Source organism: Megalops cyprinoides, chromosome 8 (genome assembly GCF_013368585.1).
Source record: "Megalops cyprinoides isolate fMegCyp1 chromosome 8, fMegCyp1.pri, whole genome shotgun sequence".
In the NCBI taxonomy this organism is placed as follows: Eukaryota; Metazoa; Chordata; class Actinopteri; order Elopiformes; family Megalopidae; genus Megalops; species Megalops cyprinoides.
Genome location: NC_050590.1, coordinates 2,956,029 through 2,978,528, shown reverse-complemented (window position 1 = coordinate 2,978,528; position 22,500 = coordinate 2,956,029). Strand labels below are relative to the sequence as shown.

General features: G+C 42.1%; 1 protein-coding gene across 1 annotated transcript in view; it reads left to right on the top strand.

The window, feature by feature from the left end:
• Nucleotides 1-6,739, top strand: part of LOC118782422 (solute carrier organic anion transporter family member 3A1-like) — a 62,246-nt gene extending 55,507 nt beyond the window's left edge. Inside the window, exons 6-10 of the mRNA XM_036535776.1 lie at nt 37-235; nt 778-913; nt 2,854-3,026; nt 5,607-5,671; nt 6,337-6,739. Of these exons, the coding sequence (XP_036391669.1) occupies nt 37-235; nt 778-913; nt 2,854-3,026; nt 5,607-5,671; nt 6,337-6,713 (950 nt within the window). The 3' untranslated portion in view covers nt 6,714-6,739. The remainder of the gene's footprint in view (nt 1-36; nt 236-777; nt 914-2,853; nt 3,027-5,606; nt 5,672-6,336) is intronic.
• Nucleotides 6,740-22,500: the final 15,761 nt, after the last annotated feature.

Below are 22,500 nucleotides of genomic sequence, written 5' to 3'. Positions count from 1 at the left end.
CATTATATGGCGTTGTCTGTTCCTGTTGATTGGCAGGTATGACGGCAATCCCCTGCGCATGTCTGGGGATATTCCTGGGCGGGTTACTGGTGAAGAAGCTGAACCTGTCCGCTTTGGGTGCCGTCCGCATGGCCATGCTGGTCAACCTGGTGTCCACAGCCTGCTACGTCTCCTTCCTCTTTCTGGGATGTGACACGGGACCTGTTGCTGGGGTGACCGTTGCCTACGGCAATGAGTAAGGGCTCTCACCAGGCACACACTGGTGATCTCAGCACTATGTTTAGCACTGATGCTTGTTCTGCGGTGGTTAGTGGTGGCCTGATTTTGCAACGTTTTCATGCCACTTTGTTAGTTTCTTGTTAGACTTCCACTGTGTAAGTCACTCTGTATAAGAGATAAGAGCATCTGCTAAGTGACAATAATGTAATGTGGTGTAATATGGTCCTTAACGTGTACATATTTCTTTGTACTGACACGTCAATCTAGGCACACATTTGTGATCTCAGCACTGTGGTTAGCACTGATGCTTGTTCGTGTGTGGTTAGTCGTGTCCTGTTTGTGCAACTTTCCATACCATTTGTACCTTCATTAGATACACTGTGTAAGTTGCTCTATGTAAGAGTGCCGGCTAAATGAAAATAATGTGATGTTACGAACCACACAGTGATTCAGTTTCAGAGTTTTCTTGCTGGTCTCAGGCTAGAGTTCTTTTGTCTCAGGTGTTGTGTGCAAAGCATCAGGAGAGGTAATCCGATGCTCAAACTCTTCTCTCCACAGGACGCTGTGGGCGGGGCAGAAGCCGGTAGCTCCCTGCATTAAAAACTGTAACTGCTACACCTCCTCCGTCAGCCCTGTGTGCGGCTCGAACGGCGTTACCTACCTGTCCGCCTGCTTCGCCGGCTGCACCAGATCGGTGAGTGCCAGGGTCCCCTCACCCTAAATACCACCTCACACAGGTACTGCCCTAACATGATAACACCACCTCACACAGGTACAGCTCTAATATCAGAACACCACCTCACACAGGTACAGCCCTAAGCACAACACCACCTCACACAGGTACAGCTCTAATATCATAACACCACCTCACACAGGTACAGCTCTAATATCATAACACCACCTCACACAGGTACAGCCCTAAGCACAACACCACCTCACACAGGTACAGCTCTAATATCATAACACCACCTCACACAGGTACAGCCCTAAGCACAACACCACCTCACACAGGTACAGCTCTAATATCATAACACCACCTCACACAGGTACAGCCCTAAGCACAACACCACCTCACACAGGTACAGCTATAATATTATAACACCACCTCACACAGGTACAGCTATAATATCATAACACCACCTCACACAGGTACAGCTCTAATATCATAACACCACCTCACACAGGTACAGCCCTAAGCACACCACCTCACACAGGTACAGCTCTAATATTATAACACCACCTCACACAGGTACAGCTCTAATATCATAACACCACCTCACACAGGTACAGCCCTAAGCACAACACCACCTCACACAGGTACAGCTCTAATATCATAACACCACCTCACACAGGTACAGCCCTAAGCACAACACCACCTCACACAGGTACAGCTCTAATATCATAACACCACTTCACACAGCCAGTCAGTGGGGAATTAGCTGTGTAATTGAAGGTTGCCAGTTTGCCGTTAAGAATTTCAGTTGGGTAGTCGCAGCCGCACCCCTTCAGCAGTAAAGCACTGCATTCGACGTGCCTGAGCAAAGCATGCAACTGTATAATTTCATCATTTGTAAAATACAAACTGATCCTGGCTGTATAAGAGTGTGTGCCGAGATGAGGAATAGCGTAGCGTGATGAATCAGTATCGCCTGGGCCCGTCACCGAACATTCCGAGGCAGAGCTGTGTCACAGCCAGCCTGGCTCGGAGAGATGGATCGTGGGTAATATGTCCCTTTTAGTGTCTGCTGTCTGAGGAATGACCTCTTGCAGCCGAAATCTCCTGCTTTTTATTAAGACCCTGAGCGGGGGCTGCCGTTAGAAGTGAATAATGTTTTTAATACCGTCTCTGCTTTATGTGAAACGTTTCCCCGATGTCATATCGCTGTCCGGTGTGAGGTGTTGGATGACAGTGTTAAAGAGTCGATCTGGGTTTGGCAGGCATCTTTCTCTCTGCTGGCTACAGGCAAGGGATGTTGCCTTGATGGCTGTACAGTCTTAATGTGAAGTGTCCCTATAAACATTACACAGTAAGAGTTACTCAGCTGCAGTGTGGTGTAGTGGTAAAGACTAGAGCTCGTAACCAAAAGAACTCTTTTGTTTTAAGCTTTTTAAATACTGGTCTTCACAGTGGGCAAGTGTGTGATGTAGCAGTCAGGAGTAAGGCTTGTAACCAAAAGGTTGCTGGTTCAGTTCCCACTTGGGCACTGCTGTTGTACTCTTGGGCAAGGTGCTTAACCCACACTTTCCTCAGTAAATATCCATCTTATAAATGGATAAAATTGTAACCTGTCAGTTGCTCTGGTAAGAGCATCTGCTAAATGGCAATAATGTAATGTATGGATTCTGCCTGTTATTCAAGAGCCTTAAGAATGAAAATAACTCTATTACTATGAACTCTACCATATTTGATTTCATTATTCTGTGCTGTAGATAATTTGCTTTAATTTGGTTTTCAGATTCTCCCTGACCTCGAGTGGTGTATATTGCCTACATTTTACATATTATCACCTTTCGCAGCTAAATGTTTGCTGGATGTCTCCATGGTCAGGTTCAGAATCAGAATTCAGAATGAGAGAAGAGGGGGATTGTGGGTAGCAGGTAAACCTCATGGTACGTCCCTCCTCCTCTCCTCAGAATCTGACTGGGTGTGCCTGCATCTCCAACGACAGTGAGTTTGCCACGGCGGTCCCTGGGAAGTGTCCCAGCCCAGGCTGCCAGGAGGCCTTCCTCACCTTCCTCTGCGTCATCTGTGCCTGCAGCATGATCGGAGCCATGGCCCAGACACCCTCCGTCATCATCCTCATCAGGTACCCCACAACACCCCTGCACACTGTCTGCACATTACCCAACAGCCCCGTGCACTGTCTGCACATTACCCAACACCCCCGCACACTGCTCATTACCCAAGACCCCTGCACACTGTCTGCACATTACCCAACACCCCTGCACAGTGCCTGCACATTACCCAACACCCTGCACACTGTCTGCACATTACTCAACAACCCTGCACACTGTCTGCACATTACCCAACACCCCCACACACTGTCTGCACATTACTCAACACCCCGGCACTGTCTGCACATTACCCAACACCCCGGCACTGTCTGCACATTACCCAACACCCCCCGCACACTGTCTGCACATTACCCAACAGCCCCACACACTGTCTGCACATTACTCAACACCCCGGCACTGTCTGCACATTACCCAACACCCCGGCACTGTCTGCACATTACCCAACACCCCCCGCACACTGTCTGCACATTACCCAACACCCCCACACACTGTCTGCACATTACTCAACACCCCGGCACTGTCTGCACATTACCCAACACCTCGGCACTGTCTGCACATTACCCAACACCCCCCGCACACTGTCTGCACAGTACCCAACAGCCCCTGCTGCCACATTAGCCAGCACTCCTTGGTACAATTTACTCTTCTTCTCCTGTATGGCAAAATACCCATCATTCCCTGGCGCCACATCACCACCAACTTCTTGCTGAGGCATTACCCAACAGCAGCTTTATCCAATGCAACTATGCGCAAATTATGCATCATCTCAATACCCATCTTCAATAAGTAGCACCTAATGCACACAAGTAGCACAAGGTAACTTCTAGAAGTGCTTGAATGGTGTCATGCTCACATTCACTGGTGTGGGAGTGTTGTTAGCCTGGTCCGTTGCTTATATAATTTGGACGGATACACTTGTGTTCTTTTCTGCTGGAAGTGTGTCTGGATAAGAGTTTCTGTTAAATAAACGTAATTTAATATAATCTCCTGCTGAAGCATTGCCAACCTCTCCCTGGTATGGTATTTCCCATAATTCCCTGCTCCAAATTACCCAGCATCCCCTTTGCTCAATCTGCCATCTACTATCACCTATCCCTTCCCGCTTATGACAAATGCACCCTGCACAGTTGCAGATACCATACCATCCCACAGGCAGGCATAAGTGCAAGTGCAAAAAATGATTAGCACAGTGATCTTCTTGGACTCTGCCAGCTCTTTTCTTAGACCCATCTATTTTTCTACATTTAGCAGGGGCTGTAACAGCTGCAACAGCTTAACTTTCAAATATGAAAATAATTTTTTTTAGTAACTGACAATTAGAAATGCAGTAATCAAACAGATGCTAGCATATGAGATGAGTATGGTGCTCACAGCTGCTTTGACTATTACATTAAAGGAGAAAAACGTTCTTCGCCTCAGCAGGAATGTTGGCAAAGGCTCAAATCGGTTACGCCCACACTGTTGCTACCCATGTTGGCAGCTGGGCTAATTATTCTGCTCTTTTCCCTCTCTGCCTGTTACTTCCACGTTGTTTGCTTTTTTCTTTCGTGCGCGTCATCCTCACCTGTGACTGAAGAGTCACTCTAATCCTTTGGGCTCCACAGCAGCGTGAAACTGAGAATCCAATTGAGTATTCAGGTGCAGAGCACTGCATTCGACCCAGATGTAGCGTTCTGGATCAGATGAAAAGGCCGGCTATTACCCATTAATCCCTGCTGTGACATTACCCATTACCCCCTGCTGCAGACGTACCCATCATCCCCTGCTGCAAATTATCCATCACTATCTGAGTTCAATCTGCCATCGACCATTACCCATCACTCCCGGCTGCGACGTTACCCATCTCTCCTTGCTAGGGAGCTACCCATAACTCCCTCCTGCAATATTACCCATCAGTCAGCCTCATCTCAATCAGCCAATCAATATAAATGGTTCCCTCAGCATAGAATTTTTTTACAGACTGCTTCACAGGGAGTTTCATAGCAGTAACTACCCTAAAAGAGGGGGGAACATCGCAGCAGCACATAGAGAAGATACTGTCACACAGAGTAACAGTACTAATAAACACCGAGATGTAAACAAATCTGGTTTGGAAAATGAAGAGGTATCCTGACGGAGCACTACATCATTGTAGCAACATCCAAACCTGCTTACTTAGGTTCTTAGAAATTGTCTGAAGCTGAAGTTAATTGAGTCAATCCATCAATCATGGACTGGTCCTGAGCTTTCACCCCCCCTGTGGGTGTGGCATCTTGATCAGCAGCCACCAAAGTGACGCCAGTGTAGCTGATGAACTGGGGGAAACACTAGCTGAGGTAGAATGTAGGTGCAAGTCAGCACTGTCACAGATGCCTCTGCGTTTATTCCTGAAGGACCAGAACTCCATTCTCCCTGCAAATTTATCACTCTCTGCTGTAATAAGTTCCTGACTGGAGGCAGGTTGCAGCTTCGCTACAAATAGCTTAAAGACTCTTTATTTGTGGAGAGGCTGCGACACAGTCAGTCTGCGACGGGGAAAAAAAAGGAAGAATGGAAATTCGATTTCAGCCACGAAATCAATCTTTCTGTTATTTATTTTCTGCTCTTCGCAGGACAGTCACTCCAGAGCTGAAGTCGTACGCACTGGGAGTTTTATTCCTACTGCTGAGGCTTCTGGGTAAGAGATCACCACTGGCCCCTGAGTCATGTGTTGCATCATTGTATTCTATACATCAGATTAAATCTTTGTTAATAATAATACAGCAACAGCAATATAGTATAGCCTATCATGCACACAGCTCAAAGTGATTTACAATCCAGATTAAAACAAGACAGACACATTTAAAAGAGATTAAATAAAAACAGTAAAATAAAACACATTAAAATAAACAACACAAGTGAATTAATGAAAAGCTAATTTGTAAAAATGAGTTTTCAAAAGAGACTGAAAAGAAGACACAGAGATGGCAGCTATTGTCTCTGTTCCAGAGCCTAGGGGGCCTTGACTGAAAAAGCAAGGTCTCCCTTTGTTTTTAGTCCAGATTCTGGAGTAATCGAGAGGTCTTTGTTTGATGATCTCAGTTCTCTGTTAACAGAGTAGGGGGCTCTATAATATAAGATATTTAATAGAATTGGGGCCAGCCCATGTCTTCCTTTAAAAATAATTTGTAGGACAGTAATAATACAGAGCATTTTAATTCAGAGCAATCAGAGTACTCTCAGCATTTCCTGCCCTTGAACCAAAGGCTTATTCCCAGCCGACCTTTGATTCCTGTGCGCATTGCAGCGCTAATGTTTTACATCAGACTTTTCTCATTGTCTCATTGCCACCTCGTGATGCAGGTTTCATCCCCCCTCCCTTGATCTTCGGCGCGGGGATCGATTCCACATGTCTGTTCTGGAGCACGGTCTGCGGGGAAAAGGGCGCCTGCATGCTGTACGACAACGTGGCCTACCGGCACCTCTACGTCAGCATCGCCATCGTCCTCAAGCTCACAGCCTTCCTGCTCTACACCACCACCTGGCAATGCCTGCGCAGGAACTACAAGAAGTACATCAAGAACAGCGAGGGGTACCTCACCCCCACCGAGCTTTTCGCCTCAAACCTCACACTGGACAGCGCGGGGAAGGACATCGGCCAAAATGCGGCCAGCAGGACGAAGTTTATATACAGCCTGGAGGATCACGAGTGGTGTGAGAACATGGAGTCTGTTTTATAGTCAAAAACAGAAGAGCAGGACTATGCCTTTCCCCACACACATATAGTACTTGTGTGTTCGTGTTCTATAATTTCTCTTGAAGGATCATCTTTATTTCTTTACTCTTTTTTTTAAAGGATAGAGGACATTTTTTTAAATAAAGATCATCCATTTCAAATTCTGCTCAGGCTCTGGTAGACTGTTATTGCTCCAAAGCCAAGGTGACTTTTTCGCAGTCAGTTTTCATTCAGAGGTGGTATGTGGTCAAGAAGGTCAAGCAGTGCCAATGGGTTTTTTTTTTTTGCTGTGATTTCCTCTGGTAAGCCGCTATTGGCTGACTTCTCCCCAGTCTTGTCAGTGATTGGTGAATGCACTGCTCCCATCATGGACACAACTCAGCCACGGATCCGTTCGCCGTCAGTAAACACTCACCCCGATCATCTGTACTGTTTAAGCTGCGGAGAAGTGTCAAATTAGATTTTTAAATTGCTATTTATCGTGTTTACTGTGTTTTAATAAGTGCACATGGGTGGCTTTTGGGGAGTACAGCATTGGAGTGTGAATTCAAAATGAATTTGGTGGCTGCCAAAACGTCCAGTCCACCTTTGAGAAGCGTTATACTAGCAGATGTTGCACATGAAATGTTTTGGGAAGTTAGCTATCTACTGTTCTTGAATGTACTGTAAACATAATTTTTCTGTCTTTTGAAAAGTAACATAATAGCCATGTCTTTAGTTGTAACATATGTATAAAGTTGAAATCTGTTTTTCCTCTCTCTCTGTCTCTCTTTCCCTCTCTATCCCTCTCTCATTTTGACATGCCTTTGAGCATTTTGTATGTTTTTTTTTTCCCTGTCTTTCTTTCCTAATTTAAAGGGCATAGTAAAACTACGAGGCAAATTTTCTCCATTTCTATAGTTTAACACCCCTTGTATGTCTTAATTTCATTTTGTTTCATTGAAGGAAATATGATCTTTGTACACTCTGTGCTTGTATTATACTCTGGCTCCAGGGAGAGGAGGTGTGGCTGTTGGTCAGAGCTGTAACTGTTTACATCAATGGCTCATAGAAAAGAAATCAATTTTTTCAGCTTCTTTCAGCAGAATTATCCCTCTATCAAAATAATGCAGAATGATATGTATATATTTTTGTATTCATCAGCTTAAAAAAAGAATTTTAGGAGTCTACTCTTGATTAATAATGTATGAGGATAATATTGAATAAAATACGTGACACATAAATTGTAATGACCGTCACGAACAGAGTACCGCACGATTCTGACAGTCCACTGTCTTTGAAACAAAAGCTAAGCAGCGCCTCTGAGAGACTGGGAAATCTGAAACAGTGCCCTTAGACGATTAAAAAAAGACAGTCTCTCATTGAAAAGACCAGTGGCACACAGTAAAGCACCTGCCCCGGTGCCAGACACCTTAATGTTTCACATCAGGTCAAACCACCTTTTAACCTTGGATGTAGAATAATTTGAATATCATACAGTTGATAATACGTACTATGTTTTGTCACTCAGAGGAAGGCTTTTCTTCAGCAAATGGTCAGACAGTGTGTCCCTGTTCTTACTCTTTTTGTATCACAAAAAAATCATTTATACTACTCTGCGAATAAATTATTTTTCAGAAAATCAACCTTCAAGTTTGGAAGCTCTTTTTTGGTTCTGTTGTTTCATGGACAGCTTTTGCATCGACCGCAAATAATATTTACAGAAGGTTAAAAAAGAAGCGTCTGCCTTTCCCTTATAATACTTATCAAAATGTTTTACATTGCTAAAGTAAAGACCTCAGCAACCAACGGGTGACCATTAGCAAAACCACATGCTCCACCACCATCTGCATTTAGATGTTAGAACATTGTTCTTATTGGGTTGAAGCTGTTTTGTTTAATCACTTTAAATACTGGTCTGGGCAATGGGCAGCGGTGTGGCATAGCAGTAAGGAGCAGAGCTTGTAACTGAAAGGTTTTCAGGTTAATTCCCTGCTGGGCCAGTGCTGCTGTACCCTTGGGCAAGGTACTTAACCGACAACCCCCTCAGTAAATATCCACCTGTATAAATGGAAAAAAATGTAACCTATGTACATCTTTCTGGGTAAGAGCATGAGATGAATGACAATAATGTAATGTAATTGTCTCAGAGAGAGCACGAGCGTTAAAAGAGATGACATTCTTGTCTGGAAAAAATGGCAATATTTTCAGTTTCTGTCCTAGCAATGAAAAAACACAAGCAGAATAGTTTCTAGTCTGTTAGGGAGGCTGTCATGTTTGTAGAGCTCATGAAATCAAAACTTTTCCAAACAGTTTTGTTTCAGCCCTCTGAAGTTGCTTACCTATGACAACAACACCTTTCTAAGCCAAAGACCAATTTTCTTTGGCTTCTACATTTCCCACCTTCTTCATCAGCCAATCAGATGCCTTGCTTTGAACGTAAGCACCGTATGAGGAGAAATAAATGATTCAGTGGAACCCTTTGTCCCCAGAAGGGAGATGTCCTGGCATGTGATGTCATTGGGGGAGACTGGCATTTGGGGCCCACAGGATAAAGAGATGAGAAAACCCTTGGAAGGCAAACCAAAAGACCCCCCGAGAGGAAATGGCAGGGAAGATGAGGTGGCTGTCAGGATTAGACGTGTAGACTGACAACCCCTTGATCCTCTGCATTTGATCCATGCTCTAAAAAACGATAGAGAAATCTCACAATGGATTTAAAACTTATGTTTTATATGTTGGTATTGACAGCATGATCCGTTAAGTCGGAGGCTTTTTTGCCAAATCTGTTCAAAAGATTCTGGTGTCTTTGTGGGGAAGCTGGCTGATACATCTCAAACAACACAAAAGAGCCTAAAGAGCAAATGTTCAAAATCTAATTTATTTTAAAAATAACACGGAACAGAACAACCAGCCTGAGCACACAGCTGAACCAGCTCATTCAGCCTTCAGCCATACCTACACTGAAGTTCTGTTGACTGGACAGGTGGGGAAAATTAATCCATTAATGCCCAGATTTTATCCCAGTGTTTTCATGCATATGATAATGTAAACCATGTCTCCACTGAACATGTTTGCATTTATTTTCCACTAAAAATATTTATTTCTTTGAAAATTAGATTTGAAGATGCTGCAGATTTGGTTGCAAGTGTGCACATAGCTTTTAAGTGCAAACCACAGTGCAAATTGGTAATGGAAAGAAAAAAAGATCTCAGCCTAGTAAGTGCTTTCAGCAGAGAAGTTTTTTTTTTTTTTTTCAAAGACGATGTTATAATGAAAACCCATCAAATGCCTTCATATCACATCGTAAGACAATATTGTGAGAATGCAATGAACACAAATAACAAAAGCCAAACATATGACATTTTCTTGAACATTTGGTTATGAAAATGATTACTATTTCTGTAACATCTGATGATGAACAGCCTTTACTGTATACCAATTTCAGGAACATATCATATCAAATGGTCTGAAAGCAATATTCTTACAGGTGAGGATTCACTCTCAATCACTTCAGCATTCATCAAATCTGCCTTAAGACGGCTGTGTATGTTATCTGTAAAATCTCATTTAGTGCAACACAGAACTGTGAACATAAATACAAGAACTATTTCGGCTGGCAAAGGAATTGTACCTAAAGAGCTGCCTTAGAGATCACCCTCATTACCTGAAGGTGCAGCTAAAGTGTCATAAACTCACAAAAGGTGAACCATTACCTAAATAGCTGATAACATCTGCCAATTACAAGGTTTATGGCCTTCTCCCCCTGAAGCCATTATCCACAGTTATGTTTTATAGTCAGTCTTAAAGATGGCTCAGCAGTTGGCACAGCGTTTGCATACAGAACACTGTGCCCAAAAATAACTTTTGAACTGTCAAGTTTTGTGTACAGAAAATAAAAGTAGTTCAATTGCATTCATAATAGCAATGCATAAACAGAACTGAATTCTGAGATTTTCTTTAAAATCAGTTTAACCAACAGATGATATTTTTGATTATGTATTGCTTATTGAAATGATATATACCTTTAGCTTTATTTTATAGGAATGACAAGATTGTACAGAACTTGTTGTAATGCAGGCCAACATGCAACATAAATAAATCACAGAAATGGCGACCTCCATGCCAACCACCAAGTTCAAGTTCAAAGTTTATTGTCATATTCACAGTAAAGGAACAAGTTCCCTGTACAATGAAATTCTTCCTTTGCCTTCCACTTATGAATGCTGTTAAGAGTTAGAAGTACAATTAAGTAAGGAAAATATATAAAAAGGTCAGAGAGTATAAGAAAAATAAATAAAGTAAAGGATATTTACATTATATGTGTAAAAAGGACATCAGTGCAGTGTAGGATCTGCAATGTTGATGCCAAGTGAGCATTGTCAGTTCCATCTACATTAATAATGTGCAATATCAGTTCCAAGTATACAATGTACAGCAAGAGTAGTAGTGTAATCACCAGTGGTGCAGGTTTATAGTCCCGGCAACAGTTCTGTGCAAAATGCATATTGTGTGCAATTGGTTGCGGTGTGGGTGTGTATGTGTGAATGTATGCAAGGGCTAGGCCGGGGAGGTGTATATTTGTGTATTTGACCCATTCAAGAGTCTGATGGCTGTTGGATAGAAGCCGGGACCACTCTCTCAAAACACTTTGTAATGATTGGAATGAGTGCAACTGGCCTGTAGTCATTCAGGCAAGACACTGGGCTCCTCTTGGAAACTGGGATGATGGTGGTGGTTTTGAAACACGTGGGGACTGTGGCTTGTGAGAGGGACAGGTTGAAGATGGAGGCCAGAACATCAGCCAGCTCTGTGGCACGTGCTTTGAGAGCCCTCCCAGGTATGTTATCTGGGCCTGCTGCCTTGCGGGGGTTTATTCTTCTCAGGACTTTATGTACATCAGTTTATGAGACAGTTAGTGGGGGGGTTGCATGGTCTGGGTGTTGGAGCATCTCTTCTGAGTATTGCTGTTGGAGATCTCAAAGCGGGCGTAAAATTGGTTTAGTTGTTCCGGCAGGGTAGGGGAGGGGGAGTTGGTGATGTCTTTGGTGGTGCCTTTGCAGTCTGTAATGTGCTGCAGGCCTTGCCACATCCGTCCAGCATCAGCAGTAGAGTAGAAGCCATCCATCCTTTCTCTGTACTGCTTTTTAGCCTCCCTGATGGTTTTCCTCAGTCTGTACTTTGCTGCCTTGTACTCCTCCTCGTCACCTGATCTGAATGCGAGGGATCGAGCATGCAGCATGTGGCGTACCTGACTGTTAATCCAAGGCTTCTGGTTTGGAAACTTCTTGATTTGTATGGTGGGTACAATGTGGTCAACACAGGTGCTGATGTACCCAGTCACATACTCAGCATACTCATTTATGTCAATAGAAGAATCCTCCGAACTTCTTGAACTTCTAAACTATCCAATCCAAGTAGCTGTCATTTTGGAATGAGGTATTTTCATTGAATGAATTGTATTTATTCATTGTGTTTCTTGGGATTATGAATAATTTCATGTATATGTGCATATGAACACTTATTTGCCCCATTCCAGGTAGTTTTTTTGGCTTATATACAAGATACCAAATCACCTATAAGGTGGCATGGATGGTGTTAGCAGGCGACTGTAATCATCTTAGTATGCCATTATATCTTATCCCATCCTCTTTAGTGTTTAATCTGTGGAATTTGGAACGCTTGAGGAATGTGGGTGCAGAAGCTCCAACATTAGAGTTTTCCAGAGTGTGGCCAATCATTTGCCTTAGTGACATCTCAACACTGAGAATTACAGAGAAATAATGGCTATGGCATAATCTGTACAGCTCAGAGTGGGAATCGTTTCCCCCGGCAAGATGTGATTGGATTGTGGATATGTTTATGACATCATGTTGGAGAGTGTCAGGGTAGGATCAAAGGGAAAGAAAACTGTTTTTCAGACCTAGTGTGGCACAGTGTAGCATACTGTAGCATACCCCACCCCACCCCCCCCTTCAGAAAAACAGCGCGTGCGTTGGTGAGGACACATATTCGATCAGACACATCTCTGTGCTTGCCTCATAAAAATATGAAGTGCTAATATTATAGCCTCTATATATAACAGTGCTGCAAAGTCAAAACATGGACCTTATGAGGCTTAACACAACACCAGCCTCTGTCCCTAAGCAGACTGCTTCACTTGACCGGAGGTACATGATTGGGCCTGTCCATTACATGGGACTAACAAAGTTAAGCAGTATTTTTTCATTGCCATTACTTACCCAAAGAGAGAAGCTTTGAAAATAATAACTTTGTTTTTATAATGAAAAACAAGAACTCTTAAAGTAATTGACAAACCTCTTTCAGTCAGATTGAATCAGGTCTTTAATCATTTCTTGCTGGTTCATTTGATTTGGCTGATTGGAATGATTGTAGCTACTTACATTACAAAATGTGATTTAGCAGACACTCTTATCCAGAGAATCTTACCATTTTCTCCATTTATACAGCAGAATAGACTAGAATTTTCCCAATAGTGCAACATCAGTGTATGAATCCGACCAACAACTTCTCAGTTATGAGACCTGCTCCTTATCATTACACTACACTGAACCTACTGCATATTACTACATATTTCATGTCATGTTTTTTTTTTTTTTTATTAATTCATACATACTTTTTTGGATACATATGGGAACAATACAGATTTCTATACTGTTAAAAACAGCACTGTGAACAATGCAGACAATCAACCCACAGCTGGGACTCCTATTCACATTCTTACAGAGATATTTTCACAAGGCAGTAGATTGTCTGAATATTAATACCAAACCCCTGTGAAAAATACAATAATAAAAAATTACGATTTTATTGGTTTTTCTCTTCCCTTATGTTCCATGTTATTACAGAGAGTATTATGTGGGTTATGCTGAACATTATTCTGAAATAGGGTTTTTGAAAAAAAAAAAAAAATCACTGAGTGACAGGCAGACTGTTCTTTAATATGACCTCATTTTGTAAGTAGCTTAGACTCCTGATGGAGGTAGGCTTGATTCTCCTTGTGGCAGTGACAGATGAAATGAGCTAATCTCACAGGGGAGAGAGTACAGGACTGAGAATCTGAGAAGAAACCATGACAATGAACCCTCCACTATGACCCCACCACACTTTAGTCATTACATTACATGTATATTATATTACATTATATTATAGTCATTTAGTAGATGGTGTTATTCAGAGCAACTTACATGGGTTACAGTTTTATCCATTTATACAGCTGCATATTTACTGAGGTAATTCTGGGTTGTACACTCTGCCCAAGGGTACAAAAGCAGTGTCTCAGAAGGGAATGAAGCCAGCAGTCTTTTGGTTATGGGCCCTGCACCTTACCACTGCACCACACTGCTGACCAACCTCCGGTATGGTTGTACATGGGGGCCCAAGAACAAGATCAAACCAGCAAGCTTCCAGTTCCAAGCTTTGTTCCTTTACAACTATGCCACCCCCACACCCCTCCCAGTTTGCTGGAAATTGAGAAAAGGCTTTTTGTTCCAATTCCAATTCCAATTTTTTTTTTTTTTTTTTTTGGCTGTTGTTTGTTTTTTTACGGGGAGCTGACCAAGCATCTAAGGATCTAAAGTGATCCGGTTTGAAAGCAATAACAGCTGAGAAATCTGTCTTTGTTGGATTTATTGTTTCTTAAAAACAATGAACTAAAATTGTTCCCTGACTGAGAGTGTTGCAGTGGCATCAGACGGCACTGAATTTTTCCCCATGCTCATGTTTGTGGTGCAATGGGGTTTTTTAACTGCAGTAAAAAAAAAAAAAGAAAGAAAAAATATAGAGTTGTTTTATTTACTTCAGTATTTTTACTTTTTTTCAGGGAATATCATTTTGGGAATAGAAAGATGTGGAGAGTGTTTGCTGTAAAATAAGTTCAAAAACTATTTTCATTCCTTATTGGAGTGCCTGTCCTCTTTTCACGACTGAAACGCATATTCACTGCCACCCAAAACCTAATCATTTACACCTGTCCATCAGAGGCCATTCCTGTTTGAGAAGCAAAAAAGCAATTTCTTGCAGCAGACTGTTACAAGAAACAAATTATTTTTTTGCCTCTCCGCAATTTAAAATGCAATTAAAATGGTGGCAAACAGTTGTGGCGTGCAGGAGAATGCAGATCTCAAAGTAATAAAAGGAGAAAAACACATACAGCACAGCCATACTGAATCTCAGCAATAATAATAATGTCCCTGTATATACTGCATGATTGGTTTTGGAGTATGCATCCATTGAGACACAGTTATCAGGGGTGAAAGGTTTTAGTACATCTCTACAAATGTATGGAGGAGGGGGGGTTATTTTCCGTTTTCTCGTTCTCTTGTTTTAATGGGATTCATGTGAGGAGAAAGAACACAGCTCTTGGTCACTCTGAACTGGACGTCTGTCATCACTTGAATGCCTATCATCATCATGTCTATCATCAGTGGGGATCCTATAGCAAACTCTGATTGTCAACAATCACATTGCCACATTTACAAGGTCAACACATGTCTTATTACATTACATTACATTACATTCATTTAGCAGATGCTCTTATCCAGAGCAACTTCCAGCACAACAGAACAGAAGTGTATCCATTCAGTTTAAATGAGCAACAATGTCAGACGAGGCTCACAACACTCCCAAACCAGTGAGCATGAGCATAATATTATTCTAGCCCTACCACAAGCTAACTTGTGCAACCTGACTAGAAAAGGGAAGCAAGGTATTCTACCATATATCAGTGACTAGATCACAGAATCTAAAACACACTATAATACTACAATACTCCTACTAATGTAGAATAAACAGCAAGTATTACAAGTAACAGGTGTTCGGGGGTGGGGAATGAGGTGAAAGGAATCTGAAGAGGTGGGTCATCAGCCCACGTCAGAAGATGGCCAGTGATTCCGCTGTCCTGACCCCTGCGGGCAGTTCATTCCGTCACTGAGGAAGCAGTACAGACAGGGATTGTGTCTGAGAGGAGCCACCCCATCGGGGTTTCCCCATGGTTGCAAAGCGTAGTGACCTTGGAGGTACATACAGTTTGAAGACTGACTCTAGGTATGAGGGGACTGTCCCATTCACTGTACTGTATGCCAGCAACAATATTTTTATGCGAGTGACAACAGGAAGCCAATGAAGTGAGGTGAGGACGGGTATGACTTGACTATGAGTAGGGAGGTTGTAGACCAGTTATGTGGCTGCATTGTGGATTCCAGATTAGTTGTAGGCGAATATTCAGTATAGTATGTGATTGGTGTCAGAACTCAGGCAGGGACTCAAGTGCAGACAGGGAAGACTGGAACTCGAAGGGTTTATTAAATCCAGAGGGTAATCCAAAAACAGGGTCAAAACAGGCAAAGTCCAAAGCCAGAAAAACACAGCAATCATACCAAAAATCAGATCCAAGAAATCGTAGTCTAAGAAAACAGGCTAGGCAAACAGAACCGGCAGGCAGAAATGGACCAGACGGCGAGTAGCATAACCGATAACTGAGACAAACTGGCAATGAGACAAGAAACAAGCAGGGAAGATATAGGGCGAGGCTGATGAGGAGATGGGATGCAGGTGCGCGGGCAGGCAGGTGGATGCAATCAGGTAATCAGGTGGGCGGAGAGCAGGGCAGGGCTGGAACACAGGGAAAAACAGTAAACAAGAGCACATGGACGGGGAAAACAAAAACAAACTTAAGATGCCGCAGTCCTGACAATTGGTAAGTCTAGCTATATGCTTTCCCTAACGGCTGTTTTCCTTTGGTCATTAAATATGGTATTCTTACTGCACTTCTAGTTTAAACTAAGGATAAAAGTACAATGAGAATTTTTTAGAGTTACATTTAGTTGACTTTTACAAGTTCACCCTGCATTGCATGTTGAATCGAGTAAATACCATTTAGCGTTTAATGTTAATGACTGTTCTACTAATGTTGATTTGTAAGTGGTTTGTAACATCACAAATATAGACTGCAAAGTTTGAATGTGGGTATACAGGCCTAATGTTTGTTAATTAAGGTGGGTCCGATTGGCCCATTGCAGGTAGCAGGTGGTTTCACCTGAATTGTTCTTGCTGATTTTTGTTCAGCTCGCCAGCCTGCTGGGGGAATGGCAGCCAGTCCAAAGTTTCAGCAGGATGGCTGTGTCCCTTACGGTGCCGGTGGAGGTCTTCACCATCACCGCTTTGATCTGGCAGATGGTGCTCGCTGTAAGCCTTTATGTATTATTACTGTCTCATGGTCCTTCCCTCATTTTCCCACAAAGTGTCTGGTTTAGCTAGTCTGCACACCGCTCCCTTGCATGTATTTAAATAGTATGTATTGATAATGTGTTTTCTCTGCTCTCTTTGTCTTTTTCAGGTTAAAAGCAGAAAACACCTGTGTAAATTTTGTTACTTTTATTCTCTCATTATTGTCTTAGTTACCACCTTGTGGAATTCATCTTGAAGACCTTTGGTTTTATTTTCATTTTAATCTAATTTTTTTAGCCAAAGAAGAGGAAAAAGTCTGATGGCTTTCCAATGAGAATAGCTTTGCGATTCTGAAAGTGACAGCCCTGAAAGTACAGGTACATTTGAGAAGCACTTTTCCTGTTTGTGTATGGCTTGGGAACACCTTCAAATCATGTTTTCGGTGCTGTGTCTGTTTTACATTAAGAGACCAGAAATGAAACTGGTGGCTACTGACACATTGGCATCATCTAAACAGAATAAATATGAGGAGCTGAAGGTGAGGAGCTGAAATGGTCCACTTGATTGACATTGTTAATACCACCTATCATATTGATAAATATGGCACATTTCAGTTGACTTTTACATGGAATCTGTCATTTAAAAAAAAATGGAACTGCCCTCTGTACAATCTGCATTTTCATCATTTCATCCTACCAAAAAAAAAAATGGCACTATGTCGGAGGAAATACTGTATTTGGCATAAAAAAGACCATCGAACAGCATTAAAGCCATTGAAGATGAATGCAGAGCCGCAGAAATCCATCTGGAGAAAGTGTCCAAAATGAACCAGAAAAGGGAAGGGAAGATCTCACATGGTGTGATCTGACTGTGTGTATGTATATTTATTTTTATATTTATAAATATATAGAAATGCCAAAAGTGCATACAGAGATCCATAAATGACTGAAAGTAAGTCTAAGGCCAGAAAAAAATGCCATAGACTGCTTTCTGATGTTAATTTCTTAAATTGGTGAAATCCCTTGATGGAAGTTGGAATCGTTGTGTCTTGTGTCTACACACACACAAAAAAAAAGCAATATGAAATACAGAAACTCTGAGGTGAAAGTTGTATAGTGGAGCCTTTAAACCTGTTCTCTCTGTGTTGTAGGGAGTTGGCTCAGGAGAGGTTTGACTGGCAGGAGAGGTGGGCTAAAATGGCCAATGAACTTGGACCACCGGACAAAAGTCTAGAACCACCGGGAGCAAAATGAGAAAACCAAACAGTCCTACAAGGCCAAGGTGAAGAACTCCAGCTCATTCTGTTTCTGTAGCCTTCCATAAGGGGATTTTATTTTACATGAATGTAAGTCTTGGGAACACATTTCATCATCATATTCCCTGTGTTTGTCTGCTTTAGATCAAGGATGTGGAAACAACAGCACAGCAAGCAATATGAACAGGATGAGCTGAAAGTGAGAAGATGAAATTGACATTTGGTCCATTTATCAGTATTGTCAGTATCAATAACGCCTACCACTGTGAGTTACATTTTGGCAGCTGAGGTACATTCAGAATTGTGCCTTTCATTTAAAACCATCAACAAAATAACTAACATCTCCATGGAAAAAATTTACATTAATATTCTTTCATATTTTCAAAAGACCGCAATCAATGGGCTCAACGGGAGGAAGGTGGACATGGCAGAGGAGCTGTACATTCTTCATAAATCCACTGAACTGAAAGAAAGACTATTGAGGGACACCTGCGGACGACACAAGACTGTTACAAATCTCTGCCAGGAGACAGATGATGCTCTACAGTGTTAAGTAGGAGATACTACCCAGGAAGAGAGAGGCTTTCTGCACTCTTAGCACTGTAAATGAGGTAACACACATGTGGATTTGGGATCTTGATGTCATATTAATTTTAGCTGCGATTACATCTGTACACAAGGTTAAGAATAATTGTGTTATTGAGGAAAATAATCACTTGTGCTGTGAAAGCACCTGTATTTTCTGTGCTGCAGGAGTCTGGCACAGAAGGAACAACAGCGGCTCGAGCTGGAAAGCATCAAGGCTGAGTATGAGAGGAGGACACAGGAGCTTGCTATTACACAAAAGGAAATCCACAGCAGTCCACATAATATGAATTTTGTACTAGTTTATACCTGCAAGTTTGGAACCCAGTTCCAAAAAGGGAGAGCGCAGCACCAAGATGAGTTCAGTCTCTAGCAGTAAGCATCAAATAAGATATTGTCGATGGGAAGAAGGCTTTGTTCACTCATGGAATTGTAACTTTGGCATCAAACACAGGACTGTACTTTAGGATGCTGATGTTATTTTAAATTGTTGTTGTTGCAGTTTTGTCTATATCCATATAGAGAACACTATCAGATATCATTATCAATAATAAAAGATAAGCAACAAAACAATCCATAAACTACATCATCATATTGTAATTTCTTAAAATATACAAATATTCTCAGAGAAACCCATTTACTGGATTTTCTAAAACTATGGTATATAAGAGATGCTGAAACCTACAGGAATCAAAGTGTGATATATATGAAGTTGTACAGTGGAAAACCCTGTGTTGGAAAATGATTCAGCAAAAATTTATATGGCACATGAGATCCAAAAAGCCATCAGCTCAGGAGCAAAATAGCCAGGACTCTAACCAGACCCACGTAAGAAAGTTCAGACAGGACTAATATAGAGAACTATCTATGCAAGACTGTACTGTTACGTGGTTCTATAGAATTTTGCTTCTCCAATTTCAGCATTCAATCAGGATTTGTAATGGACTGTCCCCACGCCTTTAAACTGTACTATCAATACAGCAAGACAGAATATTATAATACTTAGAATAGTGACATTCTACTGTAGGGTATATTGCGATGCACTTATGTGTTGGACCAAGTATGCTTTTGTCATCTCGGCTGAATATGCTTGGTAGTATTCTGCTTGTGCAGCTTATCATGCCACTGTATTATATCCACTTTATAAGTCGTTCAGGATATGAGCACCTGCTAAAATACATATATGTAAATATTCCTGTTCTTTCCCTCTGACTGAAATCACGTGCAATAAAAAGAGCCTGACAGAGAGGGCGGTGAGACCCAGCCAGCTGTCAGAAAGCCCAAGCAAAGAAGGCCTCGCAGAGAGTTCTACCAGCACTGTGACTGCTAAAGGGATTGAGTATTAAACTGGTGTAATAGGTAATTATTTGGAAACTATTATCAATAAACCCCCTTGCGAAATTATTAAATTGATGTAATTAAAATTAAAATAGCAAAACTGTTAAAAATCTGAAATATTAGGAGACTACTTTGAATACTGCAAATGCTAGTGGAATTATTAACTTGATATAAATAAAATTAAAATTGTAATTGTATAAATAAATCAACAAAACTGAATTATTCTGTTGTGTTCACTGTACAAATGCTTTAGGGAAATATAGTTTTTAAAAAAAAGAAAAAAGGAGGAGCTCTCATACACATATTCCTTATATGATGGAGCTGCCAACCAAATTTAGTGTGGGAATCTGTAAGGACTCAGACTCAGTCGCAGACCAAGAGATCTTCAGGTTGCAGGCGGGTATATAAATGACGGCAGGAAAGTAGCGAAACCAAAAGCAGGCAGGGTCGAAAACCGGAAGGCAGTCCGTGGACAAAAACAGGGTCAGTAACAGAAGCAGGCAGGATCAGGAACCGGGCAGGCAAACAATCAGGCAAAGGGACAAAAACGGCAGGCAGGAAACGAAGACGAAGGGCAGGCAGAGTCAGGCACGGAGAATACAGAAATCCAAAAAACTGCGGGAACGAAACAGGTACGGAAACGCTGAGACGAACTGGCAAACAAGACAGGAACAAGCAGGGTAGAAATAGGGCTGGGCTGATGAGGAGATGGGATGCAGGTGAGCAGGCAGGCAGGTGAAGGTAATGGGGCAATCAGGTGGGCAGGGACCAGGCGGGGAGCGGGGCGGGGCTGGAACACAAGGAAAAACAAAAGCACATGGACAGGGAAAAACAAAAACACCACAGCTAGGAGGGCGGAGCCCTGACAGAATCTCAATCATGTCTTACAGGAAGAAGGCAGCTTATGGCTATTCCTTGCTTGCAGTTTGTGGCTGTTCCTTCCTTGTTTTAGGAGATTCCTGCTCCAAATGGCTGGGACAGTCCGGCATCATCTGCAAGGTCCAGCCTTTCTGTTCACCTCTGCCATAGGTAACCAGTGCTGAGGTTGCAAAGTGTGGCACAAACCCAAATACATACTGAACCCACATTGCCTGGCCCTCCCGTGTCAATCTCTGTATCCAGTCTTGCTCACTCTTTCTCTCTCTGTCTCTCATGCCATCTGAGCAACAAGTGCTCCACCCCCTATTGATCAACATATTGCATGTACCCTTGAAATGGGTAACTGTGTCTCAGAATATACCTTATGCAGATATACTGGATGGCTTTTCCCAGACTAAATTAGTTAAGTCTTTTTTTTTTCAAGGGGATAGACACAGGTACACGAACAAGGCAGGCAGGCAGGAATCAGGTCATATTTACTTTAGTGTATAATATTTTCTCATATCTTGAAAAATTATGCAATTGTTTGAAATATATGTTAGGATGAAATACCAATTGGAACAAATGTGAATAAAAAAACTGAAAAAACAGAGGCGTTGATAAGGGTGGGGAAGCCGGGATGAGGTAATAATAGTGATACGGACATGTAAGAGTCTGTTGGAGGATTTCTGGGTCATTTACTATGCATACCAATGTCTGCTGTGTCACCTGTTGGCCTGTATCATACATAGGGTTCAGATCATGCCTCAAATTCAGTCCTATTCTTTAGCGTCACAATGCAGCAGTAAATTGAAATGTTATGGAGGAATATGTATACAGAACAGTTTTTCTTTTGTTTGAATGGGTTGGAAAATATTGAGTTTACAAAATGAATACAGTAACATGTTAACCTCCAGCAGCATATGAACAGTAGTGTAAAGTAAAAAGCAAACTGTTTACAGCAGGAGCATGTGAAGCAGACAATTGATGTGTTGTATACAGTGATGTATAAAGTATTATGACAGAAAGTCTAGTGTTTTGAGGTTACATTTAATCACTGTCAGTTGGTTTAAAGTCTCTTATCTCAACTTACCCAGAATGCAGCTGCATTGTAGTCAAGTTACTCCCCTCCTCAATTCACTTCATTGGCTTCCTGTTATTGCTCGCATCAAGTCCAAAACCTTGGTGCTGGCATACAGGACATTGAACGGGACGGCCCCCTCAAACCTAAGATCAGGTGTACCTCATACCCTATGGTCTGTCAACATGACTGCACTCTGCATCTACCGTGCAACTGACTGTCCCGTCCGAGCAGGGCGGTTCCTCTCAGACACAATCCCTGTCTGTACTACTCCCTCTATGGTGGAATGAACTCCCAGCGGATACTGACAGCAGAATCACCGGCCATCTTCCTTTGCAGACCGAAGACCCACCTCTTCAGCCTGCATCTCTGTTCTACCTCAATCCCCACCCCCCAACACCTGCTACCTATAGTATTTAATTTTTTTATGCATAGTATTGTATTTTGTATGTATTATTGTATTTTGGATTCTGGGCTCTAGTGATGATGTATGGTGGTATACTTGGC